The 24,455-nt window shown below is 39.5% G+C and overlaps 2 protein-coding genes and 1 non-coding gene across 11 annotated transcripts in view; 1 reads left to right on the top strand and 2 right to left on the bottom strand.

The window, feature by feature from the left end:
• Positions 1–24,455, bottom strand: part of Cadps (calcium-dependent secretion activator 1) — a 259,032-nt gene that overhangs the window by 195,734 nt on the left and 38,843 nt on the right. The gene's annotated exons all lie outside the window — the stretch shown is intronic.
• TRNAV-AAC (transfer RNA valine (anticodon AAC)) lies at positions 2,226–2,298 on the bottom strand. Its single transcript has one exon. It is a non-coding gene; the product is annotated as a tRNA-Val (tRNA).
• LOC109030357 (UDP-glucosyltransferase 2) lies at positions 15,167–23,087 on the top strand. Of its 2 annotated transcripts, none has more exons than XM_072304024.1 (7): positions 15,167–15,525; positions 16,073–16,281; positions 16,962–17,155; positions 17,843–18,317; positions 19,607–19,835; positions 20,717–20,939; positions 22,532–23,087. In XM_072304024.1, the coding sequence occupies exons 2-7, from the start codon at positions 16,102–16,104 to the stop codon at positions 22,812–22,814; spliced, it is 1,584 nt and encodes a 527-aa protein (XP_072160125.1). In that variant the 5' UTR covers positions 15,167–15,525; positions 16,073–16,101; the 3' UTR covers positions 22,815–23,087. The 2 variants fall into 2 exon arrangements, with proteins under 2 accessions (XP_072160125.1, XP_018896827.2); XM_019041282.2 differs by having other exon boundaries at positions 15,167–15,521; positions 22,532–23,086.

The raw sequence follows: 24,455 nt of genomic DNA, 5'->3' as shown, positions 1-24,455 counted from the left end.
AAATTTAAGTCTCCTCCCTCCCCCCGCCCCGTCACCCATGACGCGGCTCAGAATTTCTAAAGATCTCTCGAATTCATCACCCCTTTGTTTCCTCCTCTCCGCCCCTCCCCGCCTCGTCCGTCTTCCTTTATTCCTTTGTGCGCCGTGTTTTCCGCCGCAAAGCTCGGACCAGCTGGAAAATAGTTTTTCTCGGAGAGTTAGAATTACGAAATACGAGTACTTATCTTTAAAACAACGAAAGCTCTTGCCAGATCGTGCGGATTGTGCGATTTGATCATTTTTGGGGGTAGTTTCAAGTTGATCCTGAATTAGGCTGCCGTGCGAAGGAAAAACGCCGAATGATACTTCAAATGTTGCCAAAGGTGTACTTATTGAATATGAATCAGTGAGTTCGAAAACACACCAACACGGGAAAAAAAATGTTCAGGAAACACCTAAAACTGCGCAGCAGGCGAAGAAGTTAGTCCTCAATATTTATATAACTTGTTGGTACAAGGTATACTGAACCGAAAAAAGAAAACAGCAAAATCGGATGGTCACACGTTTTCCTTGAAATGGCCAAAAATTGGTATTTACAATGAAATACTTCGATTCTTCTCTTTTCCCGTCGCTGTTTCGAGCACTTATACGATTGCAATTTCCAAATTTCCTTAATTTGCGTGCAGATGCTTCTATTTCATGAGTGTTACTGAACCGTAAAAAAGTGAAAATCGAAAAAAACCCGAGTTGGTGTGTTTTCGAACTCACCGATTCATATATGTTTTTGAAGATAGTAATGAATATATGAGGGACTTGGAGGACAAGGCGAATAAGTGCAGTTTTTGCTATTTCGAGAAATACAAGTTTGCAGCTTTGAAATTACGTGGATCCTTACGGCAGAAAGAGAGTTCAAACGGACTTTTAAATGCTTAAAAATTGGAATCTGGAACGAATTTTTCTCAGGATATGCACGAAAACTAGTTTTACTTGACTTCGTTCATAACTCCATTTCCTCAAAACTGCACTTATGTGCCTTCTCCTCCAATCCCCTCCTTTATCCTTGACATTTTCTGATACATTCGATTAAATTTTGAGCGAAATTTTCATGAAAATTGGATGAAAATGTTGATGAGATCCCCAAGAAATTAGTGTTCTAATCAGCGGAAATGTATGGTTCATACAGTGTTTTTCCTTATCACGGCAGTAGGGATCATTTTCTTGGGAGACTCAAGTGTCGGGGGAGTTTCTGGGGACCAGAGAAAATATATTTGGACGTATTTAAATGAAACGCTGCCATATCCATTCTGAAATGAGCCCTGAGATCCGTGAGAATACATGCATGACAGTGCTCATGCCGGAATAGATATAGTTCCTTTTGATATAAAAGCATCCATTTTTGAGACCTCGCAGGAATGATCATTGCGACAAGCATCAAATTCATTTGCATCAAATTGATTTGCGCAACTTGATGAAAAAAAATCAATACCTCGATGCACAATACCTCTGGTGTGAAATAGTTGCTTCAAGCGCCGTGGCACGCTGCGGTGCGGCAGGCGGGCAGCCAGCGCGAAACGCGCATTGGCGCCTACAAACCTAACAGGGATACTTCACGCGTTGCGCAATGCGTGAAGTATCTCTGTTAGGTTTGTAGGCGCCAGTGCGTCGCCGCTCCGCTTTATGTTAGGCTCTAATATTTAATCTGGCGGAGTCAGCGTTATTCAACTCATGATTTTGAAATGTTTGCACAACCTGCATGGATTACTCTCGTTTTAATTGATGAAAAAAAATATGTATTAAAGGAAAATATAACGTGTGTTTTGTAAATATTAAGGTGGTTTCGTATCAAACTTAATGATTCCCAAAGCACACGAATTTCTACACAATTTCTTATAGCCTTTTATAATCGATGGCGAAAAAGCAACAGTCAGGCGATAAAGTGTAAAGCCCGGCTATAGGAACTATAGCCCGGCTGCATAATTTTTTATTGCTTCGTATAGCCCGGCCGTATGATTTTCTCCGCATTCTACAGCCAGCTATATGATTTTCTGTAGCCTTCTTTAGCCAGCTATAAGAATTACTATGGTATTTTGAAACGCAACTCTTATCGCCAATTTTTACCAGGGCATAAACCCGTAGGTACCGTTTTCATGTAAAAAATTTACATGTTCAATGGAATTTGCCAATACTTGATGTGGCTTGGTTCCTTTCTGCTCAACGCGGTCCAGATATGAATTATGTAAAACAATTGTTTCCGCCCGGGATCGAACCGGGGACCTTCCGCGTGTTAGGCGGATGTGATAACCACTACACCACGGAAGCTGAGTGTATGACGGTATCTTAGACGATGGCCAACAACACATGCGGTATGGTTATGACAAGCTGATGAAAGAATCATGAATATGTGAAACTAGGGGGCTACGCCCCCTGGCCGCTACGCGGCCCAACCCCCTGAAGGCGCTCCGCGCCATCAATGGGCCGCTTCGCGGCCCTATTTTTACCCTTCTATCAGTGTTAGTTTTATTTTTCCCCTAAACAATTACGATATGAGGTATACTTTAATTTTAAACTTTACTTAAAATTACTTTAAAATTAAAAGGACGCGTTTTGGAATGACTGATTGATGAAATAGTGCAGTAAAACAATGAACAATGATAGTCAGGTAATAATTAAGATTTCATAAGTCGGGGATCGAACCTACACCGAGTTTAAGGTGGAGTCATTCGACGTCTTAGACGACTCAGTCACCGCTCGGCGGGAGGGTTCTTGGTGCGAATCTTGTGTAGATAAGTGTAGAGCTGATGCGCAGGCTACACAGCTACTGAGCAACCTCCTCGACCACTGCGCATCCTCCCGCGCATAGCGGTAGCAGTACCGGAGCATTCTATAAACTCACTCACTTTTATAACGTGATTTTAAAAAAACCTGGGTCTTTTTTCCAAAATCTGATTACAGCGGGCTCATCTAGGGCCTATTACCTCTCGATTTACGCAAAAATCATGGAAATCGGCCCGGTAGAACGCTCAAACGAACTATGACAAAAAGTATAAATTTACATTGTTTAAATGGGAGAATCCGCAACTTTACCACGTAATATAAAAAAACCTGGTCCATATTTTGAAAATCTGAAAAGAGTTGGCTAATCTAGAGACAATTGCCCGTCGATTGCCGCAAAAATCATGAAAATCGGCCCGGTAGAAGGCTGGAACTAAGCGTTACCAGTTACGCAAAATTAGGAGGTCTCGGAGCTTATAGTATAGATTATTATTGCATGCAGTCACGGTTACTTGACCACCTTTACTTTACGTTACGTTGCGGTACGTTATGTTGGCGTTTGCAGTTCATCAGCATCGTATTGGACCTATTTGAGCAGAATCATCCTAAATGTATTTTTTACCAAAGGAATGGAAAGAGTCCTGGATTTCAGCTATACACAAAACAGGAAAGAAGGATGACTGCGAAAACTACAAGGGGCTATCTGTCGTAGGGACAGTTAGTCAAATTTACGGGAAAGTTTTGAAAGTGAAATGTATTTTTAATTAACCCAATATTCTCTCGTATGTCCTCAAAGTGCCGCTCCTGAATATCATACCTCAAAACCCAAAAAAGCCACCTCACGATAAACTGAAAGCCCATTAATATGAACCCAGCTGCAAAACTCATAAAGTTCGGCCCATCCAAACTCCAGAATGACCAATGACAGAAAATGAAAGGGTTTTTTAAATGAAAAAATCCAAAATTTCGTCGTGTAATCGTTCATTTAGCGATTTATAGTGTCAGTAGCCCTTAAACTTAATGGAAATTGGCTTTGTCAATAGATCTCTAGAACAGACTAGGAGAAGTAATGAAGAACTATTATTTTTGGCTCATTTTAGAAAAAACCTACGAATCATTCGTTTCCTTAAGCAGACAGGTGCTCTTACGGATAAGCTAGGAACAGAAGTTCCTTATTGCAAAATCAAGTCTAACTTTGACAAAAACATGAAAATTTGGGAAGTCAAGGAGCTCCAAGATATAGACTACAGTTTTGCAATGAAGAACTTTTATTCCTAGCTTTTCCGTAAAAGCACCTATCTGCATAGAGAAACTAATCGTACATACGTTGTTTCTTAAATTAGCCAGGAGAGATAGTAGTTCCGCCTTTCAAAATGCATTTCATGTGATAACGGAACTTGAATCATATTTTCTGTTAAACAGTCAGTAGATATGGCAACTTCACTTACAGTTGCAACTGCCTCAAGGCCCTTAATTGCAACTTCCTACTCATCAGCCGGTCATGTTTGTTGTTCATTTTGGGGAACGTGCACGCTGACCTTTGGAGAAATTATTGAACCGATGACCATTAGAGCCATTAGAGGAGGTGAAAATTACAGCACTACGTCACTTCGTGGCCTTTCAATCTCCGAGGGATCGACTTCTCCCGAGCTGCGGATCGAAAGGAGAGGGGAGGGGAGGGGCACAAGGGTATGCGCACGGTTTCCATAATATCTTGATTTTCAAATTCACCGACTTTTCCTGACTCTGATTGTAACTTCGGATACTCTCCCCCCCCCCTCCCCCCTCTCCCAAAAGCCCAGTTTTAAATGAGACTTCGATTTTTCCGAAGTCACTAAATAATTGGATAGCATGAAGCAAAAAGGAACCAGCGCGATTACAGCGTTTTCAACATTTTGCAACTTTTGATTTTCTTTTAAAAATACTTCATATGTGTACAGTATAAAATTTACACAGTTATTTTCCTTTCAAATTGACAATTTTTGGTGGAAAGCCAAAACTATTTGCTATTCTCGGATATTTTTTAGATAATTATGACGAGGCAACATTTTTACATCACTGTAATTGGGCTGGTTCCTTTTTGTTAATTGCGGTCCAATTAAGCGTATACCAAAATACCAAATTATGGATGCATATCAATTTTCACGAGATTCCGTAAGAACGCCGTATGAATATTCGGGAGTTGCCAAATTTCCTTTAATAAAATGTTCATTTTGGAGGAAAATTATGAAGATTTTTCCTTGAAATTTTCAGGAACTTTAGAACAAAATACGAACAAAATTTTTGAAAAATTGAGAGTAAAATATTCATTAGTTTACCGAGAAATTCGTGTTTTATTAAAGTAAATTTGGCAACGTCTGAAGGTTCATACGGCGTTCTTCCTTAGCACGGTAGAATACCTTCACCAAAATTCTGGGAAACGGATGTATCTCCCAGAACTGGGGGGAGGGGGGGGGGGGTTGTAGTCCCCTCAAAAAGCACTTTTGGAACAAATCTCATGGAAGAAAAAAGTCTTATTTTGGCCCATAGAACACGCTCCTGCAGTCTGACGATTTACCCTTAAATCACCCTGTACAGCAAAACGTAGTCTAAAATTTTTATTAGACAAGGAGCAGGGAGTAGAGACGACAAAACTCCGCTCCTCCAACATAAAGGCGTATCTCAGTTTCCACGTGAACCCTGTTCTCCGTATAACTCCATACTTTTCAGGGCTCACACGGAAATAGAGGTACGCCCTTACGTCAGTGGAGCGACGAAAAATCGGGGCAAAAGGTTATCATGCTCGGGCAAGCCTCAACAGGCCTCGACAAAGCGACGGTTTTCCTGCTCATTTAGCAGGGACGCTCTTCGGCGGGGGCGGTTTGATAACCCCCCAATCGGAGCAATGAGGCGTGTCATGGGTAGTTTTCGACTTGACGGTTTTTGCCACGCACCCAAAGCACACGCACTTCACGTCGATGACGTTATGAAATGAACGGATCTCTGCCAAACGGAACTATGTGCATTAAGGCATGAGCCCTGAGACCCATAAGAATGTGTGCATAACAGGGCTCACGTCATAATGCACATAGTTCCGTTTGGCAGGAATATGTTCAAATGATTCGAAACGGGCTGGGATTCTGTTCATGTTTGTGCGTTATCGATAGGTTTCTCGAAAAACCAAAAGCGGCGGATCCAGCAAATCGGCAACATTGTTTTTCCTCCATTTAAACCTATGGAAATCTATCGATTCTTGAAGGGAGCAGGTGCTCCGACGAGAATCGATTATTTAACATAGGTTTAAATGGAAGAAATCCTGTGTTGCCAAATTGCTGGATCCGCTCCTGGCTCAGCAAAATATGATATTCTGCCGTGCTAAGGAAAAACGCCGTATGAACCTTCAGGCGCTGCCATATTTCCTTTGATAAAACACTAATTTACTAGAAAAATCCTGAATATTTTCCATCTAATTTTTCAGACAGTTCTGTTCAAAATTTCATTTATAGCATCTGAATATTTCAAGGTAAAATATACATGACTTTCCGCAAAAATAAACAGTTTATCGAGGAAAATTTGGCAACTCTTGAATGTTCATGCGGCGTTCTTCCTTAGCACGGCGGAAATCAGCTTAATGGAAAAATCTGGCAGATGATCTTGACAGTACTTGTATTGAAAGCTTTTTAAAATCTAATCACTTGCAGAAGGTCTTGGAATTAAGGTCATTGCAACCCCCAAAATCTCTTTTGAACGTATTTCTGCCAAACGGAACTATGTGCATTAAGACATGAGCCCTGAGACCCATAAGAATAAATGCATACCAGGGCTCAAGTCATAATACACACAGTTCCGTTTGACAGAAATACGTCCTCTTGAACTTGAGGTACCGTCATTTTTGAGGCCATGAATTCACTCAACTCCAAAAACTATGGGGGGCCTTTTTGTAGGTAGAAATGTTGGTCCACAACCGTAAAAAAAGTTTAGAAAGCCGCATGATTCGAACTGGAGACATTTGAGAAAACAGATAAACATACAACAAAAAGTCTCAAATTGACGCAAATAACATATGCTTCTGAACTTCGGTTTAATTTGAGACACCCTACATAGGGTGCATGCTATGCGAATCAATTTCATACCTCCGGGGTTCATATGGTGCTGCTATAATGGGCCTGTTGCAAACTTTTGCTAGAGCAAAAATAAGAGTTGTTTCTTGTAGAAAATGCCTCAAAAATCACGATGAGCGCATCGGCAAAATCTGAAATGCACTCATAACTTCACAATCTGCGTAAGAAATTTGCGTTTTTTTAAGCTTCCCGCTTCAAAAACGATACTACGGCACAGGTGAACATTTTGTTAGAGGAGTCGCTCCATCGTCGGCGATATTCATCATGGCCGACGCTTGCGCGCAGTTCCGCGCGTAATTCGAGGAGAGTTCAAGGTCAACCAATTCGGGCGTGGAAAATATGAACGTTAACACACCGATTGTTATCTGGTCTAATCCAGTTCAGGTGTTATCTCGTCCCTTCAAACGTGTTTTGGCGGATTGGCGTCGGCCATGATGATTATTGCCGACGACGGAACGACTCCTCTTACAAAATGTTCACCTGTGCCGTAGTATCGTTTTTGAAGCGGGAAGCTCAAAAAACCGCAAATTTCTTACGCAGACTGTGAAGTTATGAGTGCATTTCAAACTTTGTCGATGTGCTCATCGTGATTTTTGAGGCATTCTCTATAAGAAACAACTCTTATTTTTGCTCTAGCAAAAGTTTGCAACAGGCCCATTGTAACAACACCTGGATGCAACTACCTATTGGTACTCGAGGGATGCCCGTTTTGCATATCCCAAAATTGAAGGCGCTCTTGATGGTTCCCTCGGGATAATTGAACATTTATGGAATTAAGGAGCGCTTTTATGCAAATCTTCGTGCTCTCGGGATGATCATGTTGCAGACATAGAACAATGAAGGCACTTTGGGTTTCTCTGAATTCTCGGAGAAATTCTCAAAATTCTCCAGGTTAAAAAGCAATTCACGCTGGGAAATTTGACAACATTGAAATTGAGTTACGTTTTTTCGTGAGAGAAACGACGATAACTTATTCAAGTGGTCAATAATGGTGGCTCAGGTGCAATAGCATAAATTCTTCGCGGTAAAAGGAACAATTCCCGGTTTCTGGATCAAATTCCCTGATTTTTCCCTGATCTTTCTTCAATTGGTTTATTCCTTGATGAATCACGGTTTTTTTCCAATCCGAGACACAATGTAAACTCAGTAAGTTGGAAATGTAGCCAACGCGCGTTAAAATCCGCAGTAAACTGGAAATCTTACTACAGAGGGAAAAAGCTCATTTGAGCACAACTTTCCCTCAAAGAGATAAGCTGTTTTCTGGATTTTAACACACTTTGGCTACATTTCCAATTTACTTTCTATATGACTGGTGCGCCTACCGCAATTAGTTCGTGACAATTTAAACTGTAAAACAATTAAGAGGATCATATATGTGGATCGCATTCAGCAAACAGGAACCAGCGCAATTACACTGTTTTCAAAATCGTGCAACTTCTCATTTTCTTTAAAAAATGCTAAATTATGTACAGTATTAAAATTTACAGAATTATTTTTCTTTAAAATTAACAATTTTTCGGTGGGAAGCCCAAACTGTTTGCTATTCAGGGAGATTTTTTGGATAATTATGAAGAGGCAACATTTTTACATCACTGTAATTGCGCTGGTTCCTTTTGGTTAAATGTGGTCCGATTAAGCGTATACCAAATGATGGATACATACCAATTTTCACGAGATTTCTTGCGGCATTACCTTTTCCGAAATTCCGGAAAACGGATTTTCCCAAAACTTTAAGAGGAGGGGGGTGTTGCCCACTGAAAAAGATTTTTTGGATAATTATGAAGAAGAAACATTTTACAACAACTATAATCACACTGGTTCCTTTTTGCTAAATGCAATCCATGTGTATGTTCATCAGCAGATGAAGAAAAAAACACTAAGAAGTGGCCCGAAACCTGAATGTAACAAGGTGGAGAAATGGTGCTGGGTCCACACCATTTCGTGGGGAAATCAAAGCCAAGAAGTTCCAAAAATTAAAATTACCGAGTGTGATCTACTGATGAGGTCTAAAAAGGCGCAAACCGGTATAGATCTCTCGACGTGACTCCAACTTAATATTCCATTGCAAACTGCCTGAGCTGAACACTCTCCCTCCTCAGTTTCGTACTGGTGCGCATTAGAGTTCAAAAAATTATTTTTAACTCTAATTTTAATTTTTGGAACTTCTTGGCTTTGATTTCCCCACGAAATGGTGTGAACCCAGCACCATTTCTCCACCTTGTTTCATCAGCAGATATACACACACATAAAGTTCGCCTTCAATTTCATCGCATAGGCAACACACATACCAAGGAACGCGAATGGATATCTACCCGAGCAATATACCCGTTTGATCCTGCTTTTCCCGTCCGAGACACCACGCTCTTGACTCTCATTATCCGAGGACTATGTGTCCATCGCGAGCTGGAAGCGTCTTGCCGTCTTGACAATCGCAACCGGGCCAAGCGCGGCCTTGTACGTCACAACGTCGGGCGTGAGCGACAAACTAGGCCAGTAAAAAATCAATGGAACCCCCTTCCCTCCCCCCCCCGCTCCCTGCACCCCACCAGCCCCCACCCCCCCGTCGAAGCGCCGCGCCTGCCCTCCCCCTCCCGCTTGCCGAACACTCTAACTACCGACTACTGACACCTAGGGCCGCTTCATAGAGTACGGTCGGGAGACGTCGGGTGTGATTGGCTCGTTATATGGAAATCCGCGGCTGTATCGCGGTTTAGGGGATGTACTCATACTCGTTCTTTAAGGCCCAGTTACACCTGCGAGTTACAAGCGCTTGTTGAAAATGCAACGCCAATAAGCAACTACGGTGGCGTGGCGCGCTTTGCGATATATCGATTGATCTACCATTTAAACTAGAGTACCTGTATAGCGAGAGTATGGACAGATGTGAAACTCCGAAAATTCATCAGGCCTTCACCGATGCTTCTGCGAATAAAGTGCGGGCCCAGAAATGCAGCCAACCGTATATGAATTTCAATTATACAGAACGATTTACTAATACTATTGTTGCGAGCCGTCGTTTATAAAGCACGTATTTGACTCAGTTTTTGCATAAATTTACTCATTTTTGCGGAAGAACGCTCATTTCTGTACATTCTTGGCCATCTCGGTTAGAATTGGAATTTGCAGACTCTGCAGACTGGCGGTGAAATTTTGTGTGTTAGAAGTTGGTTAGAAGGATGGCTGCACTTTTGGGCTCTAAGACCTCCATGAAGCGATGTGTCCATACTCTCGTCATACAGGTACTCTAATTTAAACCTATGAGAGAGGGTCGATAAACAAGAGGTTCGCGACGAACGCCTCAACAATCGATTCCTTGCCATAGCCTCAAATGAGGATATGTCGATAATCGATCATTCATGCCTCGCCACTAGGCAAGGAGGATTTCGATAGAAGACGTCGAGCGATCGAAATCCTGGTATCCTACTGGTGTTTCACTTTCAACAAGCGCTTGTAACTCGCAGGTATATCTGCTGCTTTAGGCAGCTTCTTTATTTGGGAGGTTCCCATGTGGTTCACTCTGTCATTAAGGGAGATTCCAGGGACAACTTAACATCGGAACACGAAAAGGACAATTTTTCCGAATTTTTAATGGAAAATTTAACGGAATAACAAACTTTTGAAATTATCTTAGCAGGCGATGAGACACGGAGAAAAAAGAGGCAGGGGTTTTTGGAAGATATGGAACTTTCCAATTAATTGTTGTAGTGCCCCAATGAATTAGGTTACGAACCCAAATATTTAGGTGCTACTCCAACTTGATTTGCGGCACTATCACAATTTATTGGAAATGCCCGATAGCTATGTCAACCGACAAATTGGGGGTATAGCATCACGATTTTAGAGGATAATCTCTGGCAGTTTTTTCCACGGAAGGATTAGAAATTGCAAAAAATGAAAATACAGAAGGAAAAGTTGTATTATTTTGAAAACCTTTGAGGTAGGCGTGAACCTACGTATATAATTTTCAAAACCTGCAGAATAATTTGTCTGCGTTTTTAATTTTTTGCTGAGGGAAATTACTGTATTCCCTTGAAAGAATCTATTTCTAAAGTTATACTGTTGAATGTTACTCGAGATTCGTTAAAAAAAAGAAAAGAAAACAAGCAGTGAACTCCAACACAATGTGTTGATAAGGCGCGTCATTAACTCGCACATATCAACCCCTTTAGTTTTCATTTACAGAGATTTCAAAAAAGGCAAGCAGCACAACAAGAGAATTCACGATCCAACACTGCAAGGTCAACGACGCACCTTCACGAGACCGTGTATTGTGAATCTAGAAAGCTATTCGAACAAATTTCAGTTTTTTGATCTGCCTCAAGCAAAATCTTATCAGATTCTTGAAGAAAAGTGCTACGGAAAAATTTAAGCGAAGAAAGGAAAAATTCTGTCGAACTCCTAGAAGATAAAGTCGATTTAAAGGTATTTTGGGGCTAAAATACCCAAATCACCGGTATTATAAATCCCGTTATATTATTGAAAAGAAATTGACTCGATATAAATGCAATTGTATTAAATATGTCTTGATTTTGTTATTTTAAACGTCTTTTCATGCAAAGAAGCTCAACCATGTCCATGATTTATTCATTCATGAATTGAAAGTAAGCAATCCACATCCCGAAAATCTACCGATTTGCCGTAAAAAATCGCAGAAACTTGATATACCAGGTCGATGTACCCACTCTTTGAATTTACCAATCAATTCAGTGAGTGCACGTATGTGAAAGTCAAAATGCTATAGTCATTTTGGGTGCATTCATTTTTCATGAAACAATTGTAAGTAATTTCAATCCCGAAAAACCATAAAGAGCCATGCACAAATTCGCCCGTTTTTGGGCCCTCGAAATTGGGGTCGGTGTGAGGTTTTTTTTCATCTATAGGGTGACCCTTTACACATAATAAAATTTCAGATTGAGTATACGCACCGTTTTTGAGATATGGGGGGGCAAAGTCCCCGATTTTTACTCATATTTGCAGGTATTTTATAGTCGAACTTCGGCTGCTACAAGGTACCGGATGTAGATATTGAAGCGCGGTTTGCGGTGATTTGTCAAGCTATTTCTGGATTATTTTTTCACATCTTTTACAAACCCGCAAATGGTTTTCCGGGGGGGGGGGGGGGAGCTTTATTCATACTATCATGACCGTTCGTATACGTCTTACTGGCATTAATTGCTTCGTTCTCGACTCCTCTCCACGCCGTAATCATGATGGTATTTTCTGTTAGGAATCTTTCTTCTTCTTTATATTTGACCAATTCTAATGTTGTCTCCCCCTTTCTCCCTTTTTAACCTCCCCCCCCCCCAATTCTAAACACTCCCTCTCAAGTGTATATTCCTGTGCGGCAGATATGAAGGTGTTATTTGTGGGGAATTATTTTTCTGTCTTTATGGTTCATAAACTTTGACCCCACCTATTTCCTCCTTCCCCCCTTTACCCCTGTTTCACCCCCCCCCCCCAATTTCCACCGTACCTTACTCGAAGTTGTCTGCTCCCTCCGCAGCAGAAATGAGGATGTTTCCAGCGAAGAATTTTTTACTTTTTTAAACTCAATACAAGGGAGACACCCCCCACCCTTTTTTCTCTTTCCCATCCCCCCTCACTAGTTCATATTTCCTACCTTATTCCCTCTTTCCACTGCCCCTCCCTCTTTTCTCTTTTTTACATGCTTGAATACTTTTTTTTGTGAGAGTATAATAGTTACCGGAAACATCCTCATTTCTGCTGCAGAGGGAGCAGACAACTTCGAGTAAGGTACGGTGGAAATGGGGGGGGGGTGAAACAGGGGTAAAGGGGGGAAGGAGGAAATAGGTGGGGTCAAAGTTTATCAACCATAAAGACAGAAAATAATTCCCCACAAATAACACCTTCATATCTGCCGCACAGGAATATACACTTGAGAGGGAGTGTTTAGAATTGGGGGGGGGGGGGGTTAAAAAGGGAGAAAGGGGGAGACAACATTAGAATTGGTCAAATATAAAGAAGAAGAAAGATTCCTAACAGAAAATACCATCATGATTACGGCGTGGAGAGGAGTCGAGAACGAAGCAATTAATGCCAGTAAGACGTATACGAACGGTCATGATAGTATGAATAAAGCTCCCCCCCCCCGAAAAACCATTTGCGGGTTTGTAAAAGATGTGAAAAAATAATCCAGAAATAGCTTGACAAATCACCGCAAACCGCGCTTCAATATCTACATCCGGTACCTTGTAGCAGCCGAAGTTCGACTATAAAATACCTGCAAATATGAGTAAAAATCGGGGACTTTGCCCCCCCATATTTCAAAAACGGTGCGTATACTCAATCTGAAATTTTATTATGTGTAAAGGGTCACCCTATAGATGAAAAAATACCTCACACCGACCCCAATTTCGAGGGCCCGAAAACGGGCGAATTTTAGCCCTTGTTGTGCAAGGCTCTTTTCCGTATAAAATGGAAAAAATCAAAATATGTGGACTCCCTGACGTGAAAATTAAATTCTACGTGTGAAAATACTTATGTATCGATATGCTGAACAGAATGCCCGCCTCTCCTCGTAATTTACGAACCGTTCCTATACTCATCTCAAAATTTTTCTCAGAGCTTTGTGTTATTATCAGCTTTCATTTAAACCCCGGTTTGATGGCCGAATCGGCTGCCCAAAAAGCAAGCCATTTTTGAAGGGCTCTATGAGAAATTCGTGATATTATCAGCTCTCAGGAAATCACCCCATGGGTAAAATTGCTGGTATAAATTTTCGAGTGCTTAAAATAATCGTATTCAAGAAACTAAGGCATTAAACTATGGAGTCAATTTCGTTTTAATAATATAACAGGATTTACTTGTCTTCAGGTCAAAACTCATACAAGAAAGCCCCTTGCAAGAGGCTAATTTTTTGTGATTTCACTCAATTTTTTCTCCTTTTTATAATTGAATTGCTTATCACATTCTGAGGTCAATCATATTAAATTGTAATTTATACATTTCTTTTTTCCCCCTTCATTTTATTTTTTGTTTGGAGAAGTTTTGTTGATTTCTTCGGATTTCGAATACTGTAACTTCCCTTCTATTTGGCCGATTTTTATGAATGAGACCTCTTTTAATTCGTGTTTTAACGGAGACTAAGGAAAAAATTGCTAAAAACTCGCGAAATAATTTTTTTTGAAAATTGGACGAATCCTAGCGTGACGGTGAAATGGTTAATGAAGCGTAAGTAATTGGGCGAGGGGCTGAGGATCCCGGCCTTGCTTGGCGACCGTCATTAGCTAATTGTTCGTCGAGACGCCGACGCAGTGATCAGGAGCGTGAAGAAGAGAGGGCTAAGTGGATTCCTGTATGAGCCACGTTTAGCAAATGGTCTAATGAGTCTCGAGGCTCATCACAGATTGCACTTACACAGATTGCACTATCAGAGCACGAGTACCAACTTTTGAAAAGTATAACCGACGTTACAGATCTGTCAAAGCAACGTTTTGAACAAAACGGAGGAGTTAAATTCTCATTCCGAGAGTGCCGACCTGCTCAGCCATCCTCGAATCAGTTCACTTGATTCTGCTTATATATGCATATTTTAAATCAGCGCGTCGCATTCTTAGGCTTTTTTTAAAAAAACCAAGTAACGTAGACTCTTGGTATTCACTGTACATAAACTAGCGACCCCCAGAATAAGAAACAACTTTAAATCAAAATTATTGATGGATAAATAAACTTTTTACACGCTTTGGAAAATCTCAGAAGTTCGCGGTAGTCACTTTTCGGTAAGGAACTAAGGGACTCGGTTATTGTATCGAGCAGGGTTCGAAACGATCGCAAAGGCGGTATACTACGTATACGCGCCAAAAATATCAATACAAAATTCTATGATTATTACAGAATTGGAGGTAGGCATGAACGTACCTTAAAATTTTAAAGTCGCAGTATTTCTTCTTTGGTGTTTTAAATTTTTTTGTAGAGGCAAATCATCATAATCCCTCGTAAAGGTCTATTTACATAGTTATTTAGTTGGATTTTACTCAAAACTCGTAAAAAGTGTCCTTCCAGGTATGAATGATGATATTTTAAAGGTCCCTTTGATCCTAAAGTACAATATATAGGGCTAGCTAAAGGTGCGAATCAATTTAAGGAACACTTGTGAATGCGGTCCAATGTCGTTCTTCAGCAACTCTTTTCTTTTGGGATGGAGATTTTGTTGAACGCCAATATTTTTAATCAATGCGGAATTACTTTCTTTTTGAGATCCAATGAAATTTGTGATAAGAGCAATGCCAAGGTCAATGACGTAACATATATCACTAATCATAAGCGCTCGACATGATAAAAATTGAGCCAGTACAATTGTAACTAATGCGTGATGATTATTTATTTTTCGCTTTCGTTCAAACTGTCGAGAAAAATGTTGCAGTTGCATGAAAAACAGAACCGTTTGCTATCTTCAGAGCGTACAAAACATTTCCTCTAACACAGTTTAAAAGTTTAAAGTCTGTGCTAGGGATAAAGTGCGTTTCTTTAAAAATTTTTTACAGAAAGAAACAGCGTCGGTTTTTACTAGTATTTATCGGCAGAATATGAAGAAACAATTTCATTAAGTTAAAGCTTCAAGCGATAGTAAATCCTAATAGCACTCTAAGTAAAGGGTCTTAATTTCAGTGGTGAAAAATTAACGACTAAACAATTCGTAACTTGTGCACCGTAAGTGAGTAAACTTTAAAGTTTGAGACATACAATTATCGGTAAATAAGATTAACATGAATTGTCCTCGACTTCTGCATATAATGCAACGAAATTGTTTAAACAGTGTAACATGAGAATAGCTTTTCCTTCAAAATCAATACTAAAGACAAGTTGATCTTCGTAGGTTTGAATGCATTATTTCTCAAGTTTTAGAAATAAGAAATTAAGTACCGTCGATTTTAGATCGACTTTACTCATACACTTTATCTCGTGTTGATATAACGACTGAACAACAATTATTATAGGAAGCAAAGTAGACATAATTTATAAGCATCGACGGGTAAATATGCTGAAGTAATTACGTTGTCAATAAAGACACTAAAATTTCTTCACAAATTTTGAAAATATTCAAAATAAAAAATAATAAAAAATTGAAACATACATTAATATCTATTTTATTAAAATCCAGGAAGCTTTAAGTTAAAATGAGAGGAGATATATTGTAGCGTGTAAGTTATTATCTAGTAGTGATTCATTTTTCATTATCGATCTCAAAACTATGTTTCTAGGACTCGACTCTCTTGAATAGCGCCCAAAAATGGATTTACGCTCCATTTTTTGTTGCTGCTTTTTCATCTTTCACATCAGTGACGGTTTCAAAATACTCATTCTGTACCCGGCACCGTCATTTAGTCGCCAACGCGCGATCATGGCTTTAACCAAAAAGTTGGCTGAAAGAGGACATGAGCTTTTTGTTGTCAGCACAAACGCTGTACCTGTAAGTTTTCCACCATACTTTCACCTCTGTCAAAGTTCAAGAAAAAATTGTAGGATGCACATCAAATATAATAGATCACGGCAGAAAAAGTAATCTCAATCCACAGAAACTTTAAATCTCGTAATTGATAGCAATAAATAGAATACTTTTCTTTGGAAATTTTGGGGCAAAAAATGCCAAAAAATATCAAACAAAACTGGGGTCATGACAATTTGAAGTTCTGAATTCAAAAACGTAGCTTTAATGAAATATTATTCTAAATTATAATGCCTATAGTTCAAGGTACGAGACAGACGGTTTAACAAACAACTGATTAAAATGTATTTGACAGGATACATTCAAAACCGAGTTATTTCCTATAGTTTGACAAAGATAACTCTTCTTAAAAAATTTTCTCCGTAGAGTGAGGCCCCTGTTTCATTGGCCGGTGATAAAAAGAGAATATTTGCCTTCGTTATTATCCAACTATTCTTGCCGCATTATCATATTGAAAAATATTTGTCACACGATGAGGTCTGTTTTTCCAAAAGCAGTCACATTATAAAGCATCAATAATGCATGATTTCCCGAGATGCTGAAATCTGAGGGGAAATATTGAGATGTTGCTCTTACAGAACATTGATTTTCCAATTAAATTGTATGCGTTCTCTATCTTTTTATTTCAATTTATTACTTTACAGGGGCTGGAGCAGAATCCTAACTACACTTTTGTGGACGTTTCGTTTTTGTATAAGTATTACTCCGATGAGAAGAAAGACGACGTGGTTTATCTTCAAGAGGAAAAGTCGAATTGGAAACTTATGGACCTTTTCAAGCCGTTGGCGATCATTTCGAGAGAGCAATTCCTCAGTGAAGCTTTCATTAAGTTTCAGCGGTTAGTGTAACATCGTGTGATCTTAAATACTCCTATATATTTGACTAATAACCGAGGATCATAACAGCAGATCGATTCCCTGTTTGGATCTCATTGAATTCTGATTGATTCTGGAATATCGCTTTAAATCATCTTAAAATTTGCGGTCGGTTTCAATTTTTCAAACTTGAGTCGTGACGACAAACTCGGCCTAATAGACATACTCCGAATTTTTATGCGCCCGCATCGGAGATACCTCAAGGCTATCGTGTGAAGGAAGATGCCGTATGAACATTCAAAAGTTGCCGAAAGTTTAACCTAAACGGAATATTTTTAATATATTTTATTTAGTGGTGAGAAAATTTAATGAGTCTTCCATTAAGACTGAAGATATATGGATCGTATTTAGCAAATAGGAACCAGCGCGATTACAGTGTTTTCAAAATCGTACAACTTCTTTCTTTCTTTGAAAAATACTTAAGATATGTAAAGTATTAAAATGTATACAATTATTATCCTTTAAAATTAAATATTGTTTGGTTGGGAGCAAAAACTGTTCGCTATTCTGAAAGTTTTTTTAGATAATTTTGAAGAAGCCACATTTTTACAACACTGTCATCGCGCTGGTACGTTTTTGATAAATGCGATCCATGTAATTTTGCTTATCTCGATACCAATCCGTCTATGTGTCTATCTTTCTTATTTTAGGCGTGTGCAATCTGAGAAAATATCCTTTGACGTCGTCATTTTAGACGTCACTTGCGTCGCTTACGCATGTCCTGTCGTACGGAACCTCACGGGATACGCACCAATCATATCGATGTCAACATACAACATGGATTCTTACACAGAAGGAAGTCTTGGCAGCATACCGCATCTTTCCTTCACCCCGTCTTTGGTCAATGACTACACGAACAAAATGAACTTGTGGCAAAGGCTAGAGAATTGGTTTTCTGAAACATACCTGACGAAGGTCTTCATCGATACGGTGAAAAATGTCGCACGAGAATTTTCCAGAGACACTTACGGTCCTGAATATGAGGACCTAGTCGATGGCTGTTGGAAAAATTTGAGTCTTCACCTGTCTACTTCGAACTCGATGTATTACTACCCGAGACTACTGGGTCCTAATGTTATTGAGGTTGGGCCCTTGCACCTTAAAACCCCTCAAAAGCTACCTAAGGTATGAACTTCATGCATTATACAGATGTGCGAAACTAGGAACTTTTTCTGAGAGAGCCAGAGGATAAAGTAGTACGGCGAACAGGGGCGGATCCAGCAATTTGGCAACACAGGATTTCCTCCATTTAAACCTATGTTAAATAATCGATTCTTGTTAAAGCACCTGGCCTCTTCAAGAATCGATACATTTCCATAGGTTCAAATGGAGAAAAAACAATGTTGCCAATTCGCTGGATCCGCCCGTGACGGCGAGGGAGGTCTGCCTGGGGGACACTGAAGGACAGCTCACTAAGGAGAATCTTTGGGACACCCCCCAGCTCAAAATGAGGATTTGGGGACTTTCCTGGCTTCAGAGGGGGGGGGGGTGAGAAATTGAGTCTTCTAAATAATTGCTCTTAGTACGATTTCATACACAACAGATGTGTCGAATGAAGTTGGGGGGATTTTCTTGGCAGAGGGGGAAGTTTGAAAAATTGAGCCTTGTAAAGATTATGATTTCACAGATGGAATATGTGTCGAACACTTTCTTATCAAAAACCCTCACATTTCTTGGATGGATTTCTTTGGTTATCCTGACAAATTTCGTTTCTATATTTATCAAGATATCGACGGCTAACGTTCAAAAGCACGTACCTCCGTTTGCGACGTAGAGCACTTTCTGTCATCCTTCGATTTTCCTTTGAAAGACTGGTCAACGTAATTTCTTGAAAAATTCCTTGATTTTCCGGTTACATTAGCAGCATATTGTGTATACATCTCAAGCCATCACGGCTTGATAAACAAGCTAACATTACGTTAATGTTACGTTATGTTAATGTTACGTTACGTTAATGTTACGTTACTCCGCAATGGAGATACGTGGTTCCGCACTTCGGCCATCGACATGCAGTGTCATGATGAGCGATTTCTTGACCGATGGTCCGATTTCTGATCAACACATTACAGATAAGAAAAACTCATGATGAAAAATTCTGGAAACGCTCAGCTTTCTGTGTGGGGATACCTATCAAAAATAAATTTACGATGAAATAGCTCAAGAAATCCGTCGGATAGTCATTAGTGTTTAGAATATGATCAAATAAATAGAAAAGGTTTTTTTTCAAAGCTAAGTTTTACGCAAAGATCAATGACTCGTTTAACCGATTCATTGGTGCACTTTAAGTGCTGACATTTTTATTGGATCTAAGGCGAATTTAGGTATTGTTGGTAACGAAGACATTCATGAAAAGAGGATGTTGCTTCAAATATAATTTAATCCACCCGGGTTACATTATGTAAACATGATTTCAGGATTTACAAGACTGGTTGGATGGTGCGGAAAGAGGCGTCATCTATTTCAGTCTTGGAAGTAATATCAAAAGTAAATCTTTGCCCGAGATAGCTCGGGCCAATTTATTGAGGTTCTTTAAAGAGCTGCCTTCTGGATATCGAGTTCTATGGAAAGATGAACCTGAAGGTACTCCGAACCTTGCAGACAATATTTTGACGAGGAAATGGTTACCTCAAGAGAGTGTTCTAGGTACGTCACATATTCCTACAATAATCTCAAACTCTACTGAAAAAAGATCTACTGTGATACAAAATACACATGAGTTCAGGGCATACTTTTGACATTTGATTCAAAAGCTGCACTATTGTGTATTCGAATTAAGTGAATTCCATATCTGTGGAAAAATTTGTTCAGAGCTACTGCAAAGTAAAAAAAAACGAGAATAACATTAGCAAGGGAAGAGTTTTCAAATTTTCAGGACTTTTTTAGATAAACTGATTGCGGTGTGTCACATACAGATCGGTTAGACAGAGTTGGTGATTTTGCCATACGCGTGAAACTATCATTACAGAAGGAAAAAGCTAATTTGAGCATGATATTCCTCCATGGAGAAATACTATTTGAAGAGACTAGGTTATGACTAGTTTTCCTCAAAACAGCATTACTGTACGAAGGAATATCATGCTCGAATGAGCTTTTCCCCTCTGTGATGAGAATTTCACGCGCATGAGAAAATCACCAACTCTGTCTAAACATTTTAAGAGTTAAATCCACTGGATTTTGGTCATTTGCACTATATTGTTTTAGAAATTCAGAGGCTTTGATAGACGAAAGAGGTCATTGAAATGCTTACAAATACGTGACCAACAGTCGCGGTTCAAGGAAATACTGTTAGCATGTGTTGTTACTGAACAAGTATTTGCGGGTATTTATCCCTGCTAAAGAACTCGCCTCGCTTAAGATTTTCTACTTCGAGTGCATTCTCTTCGGGAGCATAAAAATGCCGCTTGCCCTGATTGCGCTATAGGTATACCCTTTCATGATTCGATATGGTTTATCTTTTTTTAAAAAGTTTGAAGTATCTTTTCATGATCATCATTCATATTTTCATACATCATTATGTCTAACAGCGCATCCTAAAGTAAGGGTCTTCATCACCCAAGGTGGTCTCCAGAGTTTTCAAGAGGCGGTGCATTTTGGGGTTCCCGTGGTGGGGATACCGTGGTATGGCGATCAACGTTTCCAGGTTTCGAGAATGGTGGATGCCAAAATTGGAGCGAGATTACTACCGAAAGAACTTCACTCCTTCGATAAAGTTAAGTCTGTCATTGAGAGCGTGTTGTACGAAAAGAGGTAAGAAATTCAAAAATACTCAGAGCCTTAAATGAATCGCATTTTGCAATTGGGAACTATACTTTCTGGCTCATGTTGAAAACGACGTATGTGCCATTTAGTTTCGCTGCGCAGATAGGTGCGATTTCATGAATGAATCAGAAATTGTAGTTCCTGATAATGCAAAATGTAGTCCAATCGTCACTCATTTTTTATTCTTGACCAAAAGTCCAAATGACATGTATATAAATGATGAAGTTAGACAAAGGGTCACCGGTCACACTTATGATGAAAAATAATCAAACTGCGACAGCTTACCACAGTTTGGAGGGATAAAATTGGCCTAAAGGCAGTGTTCAGGGTCCTAGGTTGGGTTTCTTTCTGATTTCGTCCATTAATGCCTTAACTTTAATGATGCAGGGCCAGATTTACATACTTGCCGTCCATGGGCCGCCTGTTTTTTACCGCTCCTTCTCATTCGTTTTGAAACATCGATACAAACCATCAAGTGAACGTGCCGGAGGAGGAGGGGTGCATAAGACGCGTTTACTCTTGTTGGGCACATTTTTTGTGAAAGCCCTGTCAACAGCAAAAGTTCACAGAACTTTGCGCAAAAATTAAGTTCCGTAAAAATATCTCTGTGTGGAGGAGGCCTTTCATTTTTAGGAAGAGATAACGAAAAAATTATGAAAGAATAAACATGAATGTGGTTTAATGATTTTAATTACCGCCACCGCGCCAACCGCACTGTGTTTGGCGCAATGCGTGAAGTATCCATGCAGTCTCGTAGGCACTATGAGTTTCACGCCAACCGCTGCCGACCGCACTACGTTTGACACAATGCGTGAAGTATTCATGGAGTCTTGTAGGCGCTAATACGTGTTACATGCCGACCGCCGCGCCGAGAACTTCTCCTTTCCATCTCAAGTCCTCGTCATCATAACTCTCTGCGCCGCGCCGCTCCAGGCCAAATTGCGAGTTTGGTTTCTCTCTCAACTTGACTAATGAAAGGTGATGTCTCTTGTATCACCGAAAGACGAACCAATTAGAAATTACTATACTTCAACCCTCAGGAAATGAGAGATTTTTTTGCCTTTTCTCGTTTGTAATTTTTTTTTTAATCAGATATTTTTCTTGATATCTACTTTTGAAAAAATTACAACATTCGCCGCCCCCTAAATTTGCCGCCATGGGCCGCGGCCCATGTGGCCACCTAGGGGGTGCCCCTGTCCGGCCCTGTAATGATGTATTTGTCTTTTTCAAACCGTTAGCGAAAATTTGGTTGGTTTTTCCTTGGAATATTTTATAAATTAAACGGAAAACAGCCAACTCTGCACTAACAGTTGAACTACAGCAAATGCGTAGAAAAAGTATCTACTTTCAAACAAAAAGGAGGCATTAAAGACTTCACCAAAAACTACCTTGAATATTCAACACAATTGCACAGCTGAGCGAGAACCTCATGGAGATAATTTTAAACAGTGAAATTTGCCACGTGGGAACTTATTTTACAAAATGGAAATTTTTGACCAATTTTAGGACATTTTTAGGCGCATTTTACGCGTTTTTTCGGCATTGCGTGTAATCAACGGTGTAATTCGATTTGATTCCAGCATTTTGGAGAACATGAGAAGATATTCTGCGATATCGCGAGATTTCAGCTCGGTAGCTTTGGACAAAGCGACTTTTTGGGTGGAACACGTTGCAAGACACGGCGGAGCTGATCACTTGAGGCCCTCCACCGCTGATACGACACTGTTCGAATATTTCGCCCTTGATATCGTTGCTGTTTGTCTAGTCTTCACTTCTACCATTTTATTTGTTTTATTTTCCGTCTGTAAATTTTTAATACGATCTTCATCAATAACTAAATCTGTAAAAATTAAAGCATCCTGATTCTGGATTAGAGCAAAATATGAATTTTGTGTGTTTTGTACGCACTGGAAAAAAAAACACATTGGATCTAGAATCCAGACTCTTAAAACATCGACGAGAAAAAATACTCTTGATTTAATCAGATTAAGCTTGATCGAAAGGAAATTCGCTCAAATTAAGAGGCTTGGTTCTTGATTTAAGCAAAAATCCGATTGAATCAAGAGTATTTTTTCTTGTCAATGTTTTTAAGAGTCTGGACTCTAGATCCAAATGTGTTTTTTTTTTCCAGTGTACCTTGCGAGTCATTAATGTTTTTTTTTATACATAAAATAAATGAACAAATGAATGAATGAATGAACAAATTAATAAATAAATAAATATATAAATAAAAATAATAAATAAATATCAGTTGTCATGTTTTCCTGCTCTGTCAATTTCTGAAATATTGGTTTTTTACTGCGAGAGGCAAGAGCTTTTTTCTCAACATCCTTTCCTATAGCAACAACAAACCTATTGAAAAAGGTTGTCAAAACGCATCAAAGGGTCGAAATCTTTACAGAAAAAATGAAATTGCTGATTTAACAATTTTGTTATGTCCGATATGCTTCAATGTAGATTTTACAATAAAAAATGGTAATTTAACGACCCCCTTGGTTAAAGCTTTCCACTTTTATAAATTGTACATTTGAAGCATTCCGGATATATTTTTCAACAATTAAATTGTTAAATCAGCAATCCATTATTCCCGTGTATATTGATTACCTCCATTCAATTAAAAAAAATCATTAGAATAAGTTAGTATCGTAACGACCTCTTCTAATGACGCCCAATCTTTTGATATTCGTTCCGACGAACCATCTGTAGCGGCGGATGGTTATACTGGGCTGAAAGCCAACTTTTTCCCATCAGATGGAGCCATTACGTGGAGCTTTTAGTAGCAAGGACTGTGCATAGACTATCTCAACTCGCGATACCCTGAATTCTCGTATCCCTTCAGGAGCTGTCGGGTAGTTCAAGTAATCTTTCTAATTACGCTCCCACAGAGCACTGTTCTTTGTCCTCACTGGAAGTGAACTTCTTCTCCGGGATTTTAATTGTTCAAAGAGAAATATAGTATCTTTGAACGGTTAATGACGATGGGAATGGTATTGATGGGAGAATTCGTTTTTCCTTACTGAAGATCGTACAAAAATTGGACCAAAAGGCTAATTATTGAAATTGATTAGACAAAACAATCCACGAGGAAGACAATGGGAAAAAGAGGCGATCCTATTGGTTGAAACAGGTGGTTGTTATGGACTAATGAGGAAAATGGTGGACTAGCAGTAGAGTCTCTCGTGGGTTGCCGTAAGTTAGTCTATTTTCTTTCTTACACCTACTTTGTTCATTGAAACTAAACGCTTCCACATACATGATCACTCCATTTTTGCTTTGTCTTCTTTGTCTCTCGCTTTGTCTATCAATTTCAATAATCAGCCTGCAGAGCTCTACAATGATGATACTATTTAAAATCATATGAGGGCTCTGGTATTCTCTTGGCGTATCAAGAGTTACATGTGCGTTCCCAACCGCGAATTATGAAAACATAAAATCACAAAAATGCCTTCAAAAAGTCGAGAGACTTCACGCACATCCGCGGAGTTAAAATATTTGTATCATCCA

This window comes from Bemisia tabaci, chromosome 9 (assembly GCF_918797505.1).
Source record: "Bemisia tabaci chromosome 9, PGI_BMITA_v3".
Lineage (NCBI taxonomy): Eukaryota > Metazoa > Arthropoda > Insecta > Hemiptera > Aleyrodidae > Bemisia > Bemisia tabaci.
This window is presented reverse-complemented; position numbering and strand designations above follow the sequence as displayed.

Bases quoted from the DNA above. Each gene is read 5' to 3' on its own strand.
- LOC109030357 (XM_072304024.1), top strand. From the start codon at position 16,102: ATGGATTTACGCTCCATTTTTTGTTGCTGCTTTTTCATCTTTCACATC. The intron at 17,156-17,842 runs GTTAGTGTAACA...TTCTTATTTTAG, and splicing joins GCTTTCATTAAGTTTCAGCG to GCGTGTGCAATCTGAGAAAA. The intron at 18,318-19,606 runs GTATGAACTTCA...ACATGATTTCAG, and splicing joins CCCCTCAAAAGCTACCTAAG to GATTTACAAGACTGGTTGGA.